Below are 12,294 nucleotides of genomic sequence, written 5' to 3'. Positions count from 1 at the left end.
CGGCACCAGCGCTTTGCTCGGGCTCTCTGTCATTATTCAAGGGTGAATGCTTTCAGACGTTATTTGTCAGGCACTTTCCGTCATCAGCCCACTCCGGAGACCTCCACCTTGGATAAGGGCGAGCTGGCAGGAGCATGCATCAAGCTTTGTGACTTATACCCTGCAGTCTGCCTCTTCATCTATCAGCGCATTGATTTTGTCTTCATGCGTCTTTATTTTCGAGCATCAGATGCACTTTGAAAAAGAATTGATGGTATGCTGCCATGTTTTCTCTACATATAGGAAAAAAAACTTAAAATTAACTAAGCTTGTTTTTTTTTGTCCCACAATGATTCCTTTCATTTGTATTATTATTTGTAAATATCAACCACCTCATTTCACTAATTAAGTTTAAAGGCCCATGTCATGGCCATTTCTACGATCATATTTCCATTGTTGAGGGTCTACCTATTTAGATTTATTTGTGCATTTCAAACTCACATTGGTTTCTCATACAGCATCTTGTATAGTATGTTATTCACTCTCTGTCCTTAACGGGCTTGGTGGAGCTCCTGCCCCCCCCCCCCCTATAAGCCCACTGTGCTCTGATTGGTCAGCTCGCCCAATCTGTTTTGATGAGATCACCACCGTTACAGCGGAGCATCAGTGATGATGTGTTACAATGGCGTTTGTTAGCAACCAGAAAAATGACACCAGTAATGACAAACAGATGAGAATGCTGCGTGGGGTCTGGGTGGCGTGTTGGCGGGACGTTGCGCGGCTCTCTGCTGCGAGGAGTGGACAGTGTGAGCTGGGTTCATTTCCTGCTTGCTGCGTGGGATCTGCGAGACAGCGAGACATCGGGGGGTGCTGATGGGGCTGCAGCACCCCCATCTGCGAGGCTCCACTAGCACCTAGCATGTGTTTACAACAAACTGTCCCTAGCCACAATCAACAAATAAATTAGTAGATCAAATCATGAAAAAAAGGTTCTGTGTACATCTCTAATCAAAATAAACTTGACATAGAAGACGTGTTCGTGCAGACACTCTCCAGATTCCTGAGCAGTCTTTCCCCCTGCAGAGCATCATGGGAGTCTCTTCCAACACATATCTAACAGGAATAACATGATATACATGGTCCAATGTGAGGATGAAAAGAAACACTCTACAACCTGCTAAAATAGATTTATTTTATGTTTTTCCCCCCATTTTGATTTAATTTAACCGCACCGAGATGCTGCTGCTTGTCACGGCATGACATCATGTTGAAGTGAATGTGCTTCTTTGTTTCTGGGCAGAGGCAGCCTCTTCTCCTGCAAGGAAACAGTGCCATCTATAGTAATACTGAGTGGAAGACCTGGCTTTATTACATGACGGCCTTAATACAGTATCCTACCTTAAAGAAATACTGAAGCTATCTCCATTTGTTCCGAAAAAATATGCTTTCCATATATTGTTAATCTGACCTGATTCAGATTTCCTCATAGGAACTCTTTCTGACTGAGAGAAGTTTCTCCAAACATTAGTCATGGATAAAGCTGGGGCTTATGCGACAGTAAATATCCTCCTGACAGTTGGAAATGAAAGTAATATGTCTGGCCTGGCTGCTGTCAGTCTTACTTAACAGTTCCTGCAAAGCCTTCAAAGCTAACGTCAAACTTTTCGGTGCTTTCACCAGAACTGATAACACGCTGCTGCAAACGGTACACAGCTGCAGTAAAAACCTAAGCACGGTTTTGCTATTGCATGTGATAACCTGCCTGTTTTAACTTACTTTAATGTATCAATCACCCATTATAATGGTGTGTTTTCCAACATTTTGACAAGCAGTCCTGTCTCAGACTCTGTCAGATCCACATATACTGTATATGTTTTATACCGAGGTTTCTGATGTTTGATGTTCTCAGTTGTTGCTTTTTCGAGCACATTTTAAGGGAAATGTGTTTAGATTTTTACTTTTTACCATAACCAAAAGCAATATAATTGCAATCTATTAGACTTTTATTGAACCTTTGAGCCTGGTAGTTGAAGAGAATGATAGAGAAACACAATCATGCCACGTTCTACAAAAGATATGTGTTTTGGTTTCTGTGATGAGAAATATTCTTTTGACAGTTTATTTGTGCATCTTTTATGAAATATCTACTAAAGCACACTAAATCTCCTCTTCAATCCAGTATTAGCTGCTAAACATTAGCATACTTTAAGTTAGCATGCGAACTAATGCACACATTAGCATAAGGAATAAACAACTGTAATTATGTTGCAGTTTATGTCACGCTGTTTGTGACAACTGTCCGTCTGATGTTAACATTGATGATCCATTTCGAAATAAATAAGCTGTCTGTGCATGCTTTCTTCAGGTGACCTTGCTTTGGTCCTGCTGAGTTTCAGTGTTCAGTGTGCAGCAGGTGGTGCTCCAGCCTCCGATAACTACATCTCTCTGTGTCTGCTCTCTATTAAATGAGAAATGTTCGGTCCAGCCTTGGCTAGAAAAGAAGCAGAGCCTGAAGATTAAGGGAGGCTCGGCGTTGGTCCCGAGGGCCAAGAGTCTGTCAGTTTCCCTCCCAATCGTAGCCCTCAATTACAGCATTAAAGAGGAGAGGACAGGCTCTATAACCCAGCTGCACACGGAGCACTTCTCCTGGGAGGAGCTGCTGCACCAGCTCCAGAGAAGATTCAAACTCCATCGCTCTTCTTCCACAGTTAGTTCCAGATATCTGCTCACCTTTTTTCACACACTTCACATGTTGCTCCCAAAGAGTCATCCTCTGCACCAGTGGTTCTCAACAGGTCAAGCCTCAGGACCCACTTTTTTCCTTTGTCAATAAATCGTGACCACTCAAATGTATTTCACAGACCATAGTGCATATATTTTCAGTAAATGTAGTCCATGAAACAAAACCACATCCTCAACATATTAGTGCAAGGCAGATTATATCCCTTCAAAGAACTAAAGTATGCTTTATTGTCCCGCCCTTTCACTTTACGTGGCCGAGTTGCTGTGGTTCCTAAATGTTTCCACTTTACAATAATACTTTACAGTGGTATTTCACGATCTGACTTGTTGCATCTCTGCTCTTTAGAACGACTCATTCTTTCACAAATGTTTGTAAAGGCAAACTGCATGGGTGCTTGATTTGATACACCTGTGGCTATGGGACTGAATGAAACACCTGAATTCAATGATTAAGAGCAGTGTCCCAATACCTTTTCTTATTATACACTATACAGACAAAAGTATTGGGTCGGGATTATGAGGAGTGTCCCAATACTTTTTTGGTATACACACTATATAGACAAAAGTAGTGGGTCATGATTAAGAGGAGTGTACACCTACTGGAGCTTTTATGACATCCCATTCCAAATTCTTAGGCATCAACATGAAGTTAGTTGGGAAGGCTTTCTTCAAGATTTTGGAGTGTGTCTGTGGGAATTTTTGCCCATTCATCCAGAAGAGCATTTGTGAGGTCAGACACTGATGTTGGACGAGAGGGCCTGGCTCGAAATCTCCGTTCTAGTTCATCCCAAAGGTGTTCAATGGGGTGGAGGTCAAAGCTGTGCGGGACAGTCAAGTTCTTCCACACCAAACTCATCCAACCATGCCTTTATGGACCTTGCTTTGGTTACTGGGGCACATTCATGATGGAACAGAAAAGGGCCTTCCCCTAACTGCTTCCACAAAGTTGAAAGCATAGAATTGTCCAAAATGACTTAGTAAGATGAAGCATTAAGAATCCCCTTCACTGAAACATGGCTACAAACATCAATGTGCTTGTGATATATACACAGAGAGTTTCTCTGTGTTGAATCCCACCTGATTCAGAAAACGTCAGTCGCTGCTCTCTGAGCGAGGTAAGGAATAGATTGTTAATAGACATCTTTGGCTTTCTTTACTGCAGGCAACACATACTGTGTACACACACACACACGCTGCTTTGTTTTGGCAGTCCTCTCAAAGCACCGTGGGGAAAAGAGGCTGCTGAAGAGAGAACAATTGATATTTAAGTTAACAACATGCTGAACGGGGGAGTTGCTGCGATCCTGAGCCACAGAGACTCTGATTACTGCTTTAGAGTTATTATTCACTTTTGCTGTTAGTGTAGGGGACACTGAACACTGTTGAATGTACATGTACAAGTGGTCTTCAAAGGCTAAAATCTCTGTGGGAGTTTCTCTCCCACACACCCCTCCCCCCTGCTAGAAACGCCTCCATTTGATTCCTTTTGTTTACTTTTGTTTACTTCCCGTAGTGACATCACTATGTATTATATTGTATCTTATATAAATTCTCTCCCTGTTTAAGGTTCGTTCTATGTTTATTTATCGTAATTGTAAAGCACTTTATGCATACATGTTATTTTGATCTTATTTCATGCTGTTGGTGCAAAGCAAAAACAGTCAATAAATGTGTGTTTTTTCAAGTTGTGAAAAGTTAATGAAGGCAATTATGTGTCTATACTTTATCTCAGCTGGCAGAGAAGATTTTATTTCAAACTAAACAAATCCCACTGTCTATACCTGTTGATTTGAGGAGGGCAGGCGTTGATTGGGGAGTTAGTTATTTATGTATACAACATATTATATAGTTTCAGTGCAGCTTGGATTACCTAGTTTAGACTGGCACTAAAATAAAGTTAATTTGTGTACTCCACTTTTAATTACCACTGATTTTCCTTGCTTAAACAATCTGTAATGATGATGCACACAACCAATTATATATATTTAGATGTAAAGTGCACATTTTACTGACAAATAGGCAAACAATATGATGTGCATGCTCTCTTTCAGCTGAACAATGATGAATTCCATGTCTTAAAAACAATGGAAATAAAACTATATACAAAACACACAACTGCATTGTGCTTCCTGCGTACGTTTGCTCTTGACTTATTGAGTTTTGTGTTTAATATAATGGTTTATCCTCTGTTTTCTTTATAGTGAGCTTCTGTAGCTTTTTAATCTGACTTTCAGTCATTAAATCCTCTCTGTGATTCATCATTTTACTTTCAAAGTGCAACTAAACTAAATTAAATGAGAACAAAAGCTTGTACATCTCTCGATTAGCCAAGTCTGCTAATTAGACAATAGAGCTTGCTTGCGTATATTTCTAATTTCTAATCACAAATCTCTGCAACATACTTTTACAATTGCCATGGCTTCACACCCACTCGAGCTGCTGTTTCTAAAAAGCCATGTCCCCTCTGCAGAGCCTTTAATGAGATGAACCCAGACACGGGGAGCAGCTGTTGCAAAGAAAACACATTGTGACGTGATTGTGATCGATGCACACCTCCTACCGTACCCACTGCATAATTTGGTGGATGGCATCAGGATAACAACCTGCATTATGTGGAGACAGCTGTCGCCATGGCGCCTGGGCAGCCATTGCATTGGCTCCTGCCGTACGGAGGCCGAGGCGGGGAGGCCAATTAAAGTGATTTACAGCCTGCTGCGCGTCGTCACCACCTTCAAACCTGCAACTCTGTCCAGATAAGCAACACCAGGGCTACCTGAAGACAGCGTTATTACCCAAATGTATTTCTGCTCCAGACATTTTAATATTAGCTTATCCTTCAAAAATATAATATACTATATAAATATGAATATGTGATCACGTCAGAGACTGTGATCTTGAACATGTGCATACTTTAACAGAATAACATATGAACTAATTTCACATATTCCATGTCACAGTTTACATTTTTTAAAGTTCCCCTATTATACAATTTGTCAAAAATATATTATAGGTCTCGGATATATATACAAAACATGTCTCTGAAGTGTTTGGCTGGAAATACCAAACAGATCATAATTGTAGCATCCCATAAACCCCTAATGTTCAGCCCTGTTCCAAAAGTGCTGATTCTGTGTCTGTAGCTTTAAATGCTAATAAGCTGCTGCATGGCACGCCCCTCTGTGACGTGATTGGTTTAAAAGTACACACTGGTGAGGAGATTCAGGTGATAAGGTGGGCAGGTGTTACCTTTGACTTGGCTAACTTTCAGACAGGTTTTTATATAGATGGATTGGGACAAAAAGAAAGAGATTTTTTTTTCCTGAAACGTTCAGAATCTTTTTACACAGAGGGAACAAATATTTATGTATAAAAGACATGAAAAAGTGGATAATAAGTCACCTTTAAGTCTCTTTGTTTTGCATAATTATTAGCCAAAGTTCTACAAACATGTTTCACTTTCCGTAATGAGAAGCTGTGCAACATTATAATACACTGTACTAAGTGTATTTGCCTGAGGATTAATTCATCTACTCTAAAGAGTGTCTTGTGATCATGTCTGAAAATGTGATTTTGAACATATGCATCACATTTTGCCTTAAATAATAATGTCATGTATGCTCCATGTTTTACATATTTTCCAAGACCCATGCATAATGCATTTGTATCCATGATAGACAGTATTGAAATCTGTTTGTCTTGCATAATTATTAGTGTAGCCTGAGTTCTTTACTTCACGAAAAGCTGTCAAACATCATAATAAACTGTATAAATATTAGCTTTATAGTGTATTTGCCTAAGGCTATATGCATCTTCCTTGACCTCAGTGTGTTGTGATCATGTCAGAACATTTGAAAAGTTGATATGCATACTTTTTCTTCCACAGAATAAAATCCATACATTTGACCTGATAATTTCACGTTTCACATAATTGTTCACATAGGTCATGCATAAGTCACTTTATCCATGAGAGACATATTCACGTCTTTTTGTTTTGCCTAATTATTAGTTTTGCCTGCAAACATGTGTCATTATCATGTGACCCCACATTCCTTTGCAACACCCTTTGTAACAAACATAGGGAAGAAGATGCTGGTTTAACTGTGGGGGCTGAATGATGTAAATGAGCCTCGGCGGAGGGTTTGAAGGCATTCACAGTAATTAATTCGATGCACAGTATTTGATGAGGCAGATGGAGAGACGTGTGAAAGACAGGGTGGGCATTTATGATTGACTGTAGGAAGTCATCTGAGGGAGTTTTGAAGTGTGAAATGTTGATGATGGGATACAGTTTGAATCTGTTTCAGCAGCTTGAGATGTAACAGGAAGAGCACATCAAGGTTCTTCAGAATACAGACGACTGCGCATATGAAGGAGGAACAGGAAGTGATCAGCTCTGTTGTTGTGGACACAAGATGATGTGGGAACTTCAAGCTATACTCACTATGGACATATGGGTATAGTCTAGCACTGCAAAGCTAATTTGATGTGTTTTTTCAATGCAGTAACAGCATATCCCGTTATAAACAAGTCTTATGCCTAAACGGTGTGAACTGACTTGGATAGACCAACACAAACCTCTTAGGAAACATGTTTTTAATACGTTTCTGCGGAATAAATGTAAGGATGTCAGTCACCCTTTTCTGGTAAAAAAATAATGAGGACTGAGATACAGACAGTACCAGCACCGCCCTGCCGGTAGGTGGCGTCGACTACACCAAACGGTTGCATCGCCGCCGCCTTAAGAGGAAGTGGTCGCGTTCTGATGACAGCTTTTGCCGCGACATTCAAAATGGAAGTATAGCTCGAGATATAAAAGAGCTCTCTGTAACAGCGGCAGTGTTTTTTCTTCTCTCAGTAGAAGCACAGGTGTTTTTCAGCTTTCTTTCGGTGTGCACCAGGTGTGTTTACCCTGACAATGCTGAAGAAGAAGGCCAGCAGCGCAGAGAAGAGGCGGAAACAGTCTCAGACCGAAGAGCGAGCCGACAACAACAAACGCAGATGTGCGGATGCTAACTCCGAGGTAACAGCTTAAGCTAGTGTCATGCTAATTTAATGCTGTGTTTAACAATCGGAATATATTATAATATACAAGATTCTGTAAACTGACACTAAAATACATATTTGATTAATTACTTTTCATGGTTACCTTTAGGCGAGATGTATATTAAATCCATGATTAAGAACGTATGTTTTGTGTATTAGCATTAGACTACCTGGTTCTGATACTGTCAGAACTCTCAGCTAGGGTTCTGAAAGTTTATCAAATAAAATATATTAAAACCTTTTTAAAAACGTTAGAACCCTGGCGGTCTGTTGTCAGTCATGTTAGATATGCCGAACATTAAACATTTACCAGACTTTGGTACAGTTTTTTTTTTTAATGAAGCTTGCTGTTTTCATTTTCGATAGTGTGTTGATCAATGGCAACCAAGATATACCAAACAGTGAATTGACGTTTTTGATCCTTTGTATGACAAAGCCTTAAATTAAATTTATAATCAGGGATTTCTACCCCACGTGAAGTCTTTAAATGTCTAGTGTTCTTAGTCTTAAAGTCCATAATCCAAAATTGATATATATGACACAAGAAATCAGAAAAGAAATCCCCTCACTGTAAAGCTTAAATAAGAAAACATTTTAATAGTTACACTAATTCTGCAACAACAAAAACTGACAATCGAAAAATATTTCAACTCGTTTATTTAGATTTTTTGGGGTAAGTAAAACGGAGTTTTTCAATTACTTGGGTTGTAGGTTAGCCTACGGGCATGTTATTTAATTCCAAGTTTGTTTAAATCACATGGGAAAGCTCTTGCAATATAATTTAAATTATAACTTAATTTAACTAAATATAACTTACACAAAAAGTCTAAATGGTCCACATACTGTTTAAGCTACTAATCATTTTGGCACAGTGTTAACATCTTTATTGTCTATGTACCTCCAGAGTAACATGTTGGTTTCTTGCTGCAGGGCTCTAAGGATGATATGGCAGACGCAGAGCTGGACCGGATCGGCAGCGACATCGAGGAGGGGGGGCTGGACCTCAGCCTGGCCTTCCAGCCCATCACCGCCTACGTCGCTGACAAGAAGGAGATGTTGCAGCAATGTCTGCACGTCCTCGGGGAGAAGAAGTTACGCAAGATGCTGCCCGAGGAACTGAAGGTGAGGGATTGAGTCTGAATACTAACTCATGATCTGTGCAAGCATGGATTAAGATAAGCAGGATGTCAAATAAAAGTTTGAACCTGTATGATTTCAATTGTTGAAAAAAAGGGTACCTTCCATTGATCAGGAAGATTTGTGGAGAAATCAGGCTAATTTCTCAACATATTCGTTTACATTTTGGACCTCTCAAATGGTCTGTACACCACAATAAAATGTATTTTGCGTTGACACTGTATTTACTGACTTCAGTTTTGGATTTAAGGACCACATTTTGTGTTGTAAATCAACATTTGTGGCCATATTCTGTACTGTTGGACACAGCACCATTCATCTGAAAAGCAACACCACCTTGAGATAGGGATCATTGCATGAAAAGGTTTGTTCCATGACTTTTATTGTTTTATGCCACCTTTTTAGTTTTCCAGGTCACATAAGTCAGATAGAGAATTGCTACTCTTTATTTTAGTTATTGAACATACTTTACCTTTTTAATCCGTATCTGTAAGGTGTGTGCCAACTCAAGACATTGTAAACATGTGTTAATGAAATGTATCAGGTATTACATACTTGGCTAAACTAACAAATATAAGCTATACAGATAGAGTAGTAAGACTGTATGATTCTGCTTTATGCTCTGATGTTGTTCTAGCATCCCATCGTTAAAGAAACTATTAAACACATTATCATTCACAGGACTGTAATTTAGAGGAAATCAAAAAGATGTGCTGGGATCAACTGGAGCCCATCTCAGAGCAAAATCTCATTCAGATTCTAGCAGGTAAGAATTAAAGTCATTTAGCCAGGTTTTCTTACAAACTATCTTGAAACAATATTTCAAACGCTGCATTATCAATCCCTAAAGCTGTTGGTTGTTCTTTAGGGGAAGACCTGACATCTGGAAACACAGAGGAGACTTTAGAAAGCCAGTGAGTGAAATGACTACATTTCAGAATACAAGTTTTTTTTTTCATGAAATATACGGCGGCCGACAGGTGCCAACGCGCTACAAAACATTTCCATTAGGAGAAAGCGCTGCAGCTTAAGAAACAATGCAAATATAAAAACACAAATGTGCCGAAACGCATGCAAATTAAGAAACATATTCACCAACTTGACAACACATGCAGAACTTAAAAAACATTCACCAACTCGCGCAGCGTTGACTAAAAGCGCTGCATAAACGCTGCAAATACAAAACGCTGCAAGAAGCTCAAAACACAACGGAGCGGCGGCGCTTTTAGTTAAAGCCGCGCATGTATGGTCAAGATTTCTGTATGTTTGCATCGATTTTTGAAACTGCAGCGTCCCTCCGAATGTAAGTGTTTTACATCTTACATGTTTGACATCTTACATATCCCATACTTTAATATGATCATTTATTTTTTCCTCGGTCAAGGCAAGATAATAATGTGGACTCTACATCTAGCTTAAAAGAAACTGCAAAACCTGAGGACCCTAAACAAGGTATTTCATATGCTAGGTACACTAAACTAAAGGAAAAATATTTAATAGGAGCATTTCAAATAACAATGTGTAATTCTCTCCACAGAGGGATCAGGAGAGGAGAGTGACGTCCTCAGTATAAACGCAGACACTTACGACAGTGACATAGAGGGACATAAAGAGGAGCAGGGTAAAGCTGTGGAGGGGGAGGTAAAGGCAGCTGTTGTAGACCCAGCTTCTGTAAACCCAGCTGCCGTAACCACAGCTACTATAAACCCTGCCCCCCCCACTGTCCCACCTGCAGAAGCAAAGAAAGACCTGCAGAGCGACATAGACCGGAGTGTCAGTGAGATCTTAGCCCTCTCTGCAGGCACAGAGGAGGCTAAAGAGCAGAGTGTGGCCCCTCCTCAGTGCACTGATGTTAGCTCACCTGTTGTTCCCCCCGTGTCAGGCCGGGCCCTTGCGGGAGGCCCCCCTTCCCTGCAGCAGCTGGAGCTCCTGGAGCTGGAGATGAGGGCCAGAGCCATCAAGGCCCTGATGAAAGCTAGTGATGGGAAAAAGCTTTGTGTGGCAAAAAATGTGTAGTATGCTTTATTTGTTTTTGGTTTGCAGATTTAAAGACTTGTGTTATTACTCCATATTGGAATGATTCTGCAGACTGTTTAACGCAGAATAGAACACATCTGATATGATTAACATTATGGGGTCTGCCCATGTACTGTTGTATTTGCCCACTAGATGGCAGTGTGCACCTGCAGTACAGGTGAGGTGATGTGTCTGAAGAGCAAGAGGAGGTATCGAGTATCTACTCACATTACAGACGAAATGCACACGTTTTTTTTTTTTAAACATAATGTTATTTTGATTTACAATTTGTCCTTATTTGAGTTTCTGACCATATCAGAAAGATATGTTAATAAATAAAAAGACAAACTTTTAGCAGCAGTGTTGTGAGGTCATTTACCTGGTTTGTTTCTTTACTGAACTCTTGTTTTAGTAATGCTCAAGTAAAAATAGTTATATCTTTCTAGTTTTTATACTCTAAATATTAAAGGGATACTCAACCCACAAAAAAGAATCATTTGCTGAGGATGCATAGCACCTGATTAAGCATGATATTGTTAATGGGAAGTGTTTCAACGTAGTGCAGTTTTAATAGATGCGCAGCTTAAGTTCATGGAGATTGTGTAAGGATGTTTTTCTTAAAGGTGGGGTAGGTAAGTTTGAGAAACCGGCTCGAGATACACTTTTTGTTATATTCTATGGAATGCTCTTAACACCCCGATAGCAATGAATATCTTAAGTGCTTTGACAAAAAATCCATAAAAAAATTTCATCTGTGGAAGCCGTAGTACTGGAAAAAGCACGACCAATCATTTTAGCCGGCCCGGCTAAAATAACTGGATGGCCTACCTGCCTGTCAGCCTTCCATCTGTGCACAAACTTATCTCGTGCCCTCATTGGTCATGTGCGCGTTCGTGTGTGTTGGAGGAGGGGCTCTGTAAGGAAGTAGCAGATTTAGTTGTATTTGCATGCTTTGTTATGGAGTGTTACAGATAATTATAACTGAACGAAATTGAAGTACCTTTGTAATAAATAAACAATGTTTGTTTACATTTGTTCATTGTATAAATGGTTGTGTAGAAGATGCGGTAATGACGTAAAATTTACACACCGACGAGCCAAAGTCGTAAGAGGCGTTCCCCAAACTTTAACCAAGGCCAGCTGTTTTCGTACACCACGCCCTAAAATTCCTCCGCTTCAGAATGGGTACACGTCGAGCTTTACAGGAGGGTTTGGTTCCCGCACCGGAGCAACCTTAAGGGGTTCCAAACACGACCTCTAACCTTGTCAGGAAGCCGCCGTGAGCTACTGCATCGTAAGGAACACTTTTATAACCGAACCTCGGGTCATAGGAGCCTCTAACTCTTTTCCCGGGATATATATAAAACTTTTATGTGT

At 40.1% G+C, this 12,294-nt stretch overlaps 1 protein-coding gene across 1 annotated transcript; it reads left to right on the top strand.

The window, feature by feature from the left end:
* Window positions 1–7,489: 7,489 nt before the first annotated feature.
* On the top strand, window positions 7,490–11,271 carry caap1 (caspase activity and apoptosis inhibitor 1). Its single transcript, XM_010774880.1, has 6 exons — window positions 7,490–7,741; window positions 8,695–8,886; window positions 9,583–9,667; window positions 9,770–9,815; window positions 10,286–10,353; window positions 10,439–11,271. Exons 1-6 carry the CDS (start codon window positions 7,637–7,639, stop codon window positions 10,915–10,917), a joined length of 975 nt encoding a protein of 324 aa, XP_010773182.1. The 5' UTR covers window positions 7,490–7,636; the 3' UTR covers window positions 10,918–11,271.
* Window positions 11,272–12,294: the final 1,023 nt, after the last annotated feature.

This window comes from Notothenia coriiceps, unplaced genomic scaffold (assembly GCF_000735185.1).
Source record: "Notothenia coriiceps isolate Sejong01 unplaced genomic scaffold, NC01 NC01_scaffold00000339, whole genome shotgun sequence".
In the NCBI taxonomy this organism is placed as follows: domain Eukaryota; kingdom Metazoa; phylum Chordata; class Actinopteri; order Perciformes; family Nototheniidae; genus Notothenia; species Notothenia coriiceps.
The sequence above is the reverse complement of the archived record's forward strand: the minus strand, read 5'-3'. Positions and strand labels throughout refer to the sequence as shown.

Excerpts from the sequence above, each read along its gene's own strand:
- caap1 (XM_010774880.1), top strand. The coding sequence starts at position 7,637 with ATGCTGAAGAAGAAGGCCAGCAGCGCAGAGAAGAGGCGGAAACAGTCT. Across the intron at positions 9,816-10,285 it reads GAGGAGACTTTAGAAAGCCA|GCAAGATAATAATGTGGACT; the intron begins GTGAGTGAAATG and ends TCCTCGGTCAAG. Across the intron at positions 10,354-10,438 it reads ACCTGAGGACCCTAAACAAG|AGGGATCAGGAGAGGAGAGT; the intron begins GTATTTCATATG and ends TTCTCTCCACAG.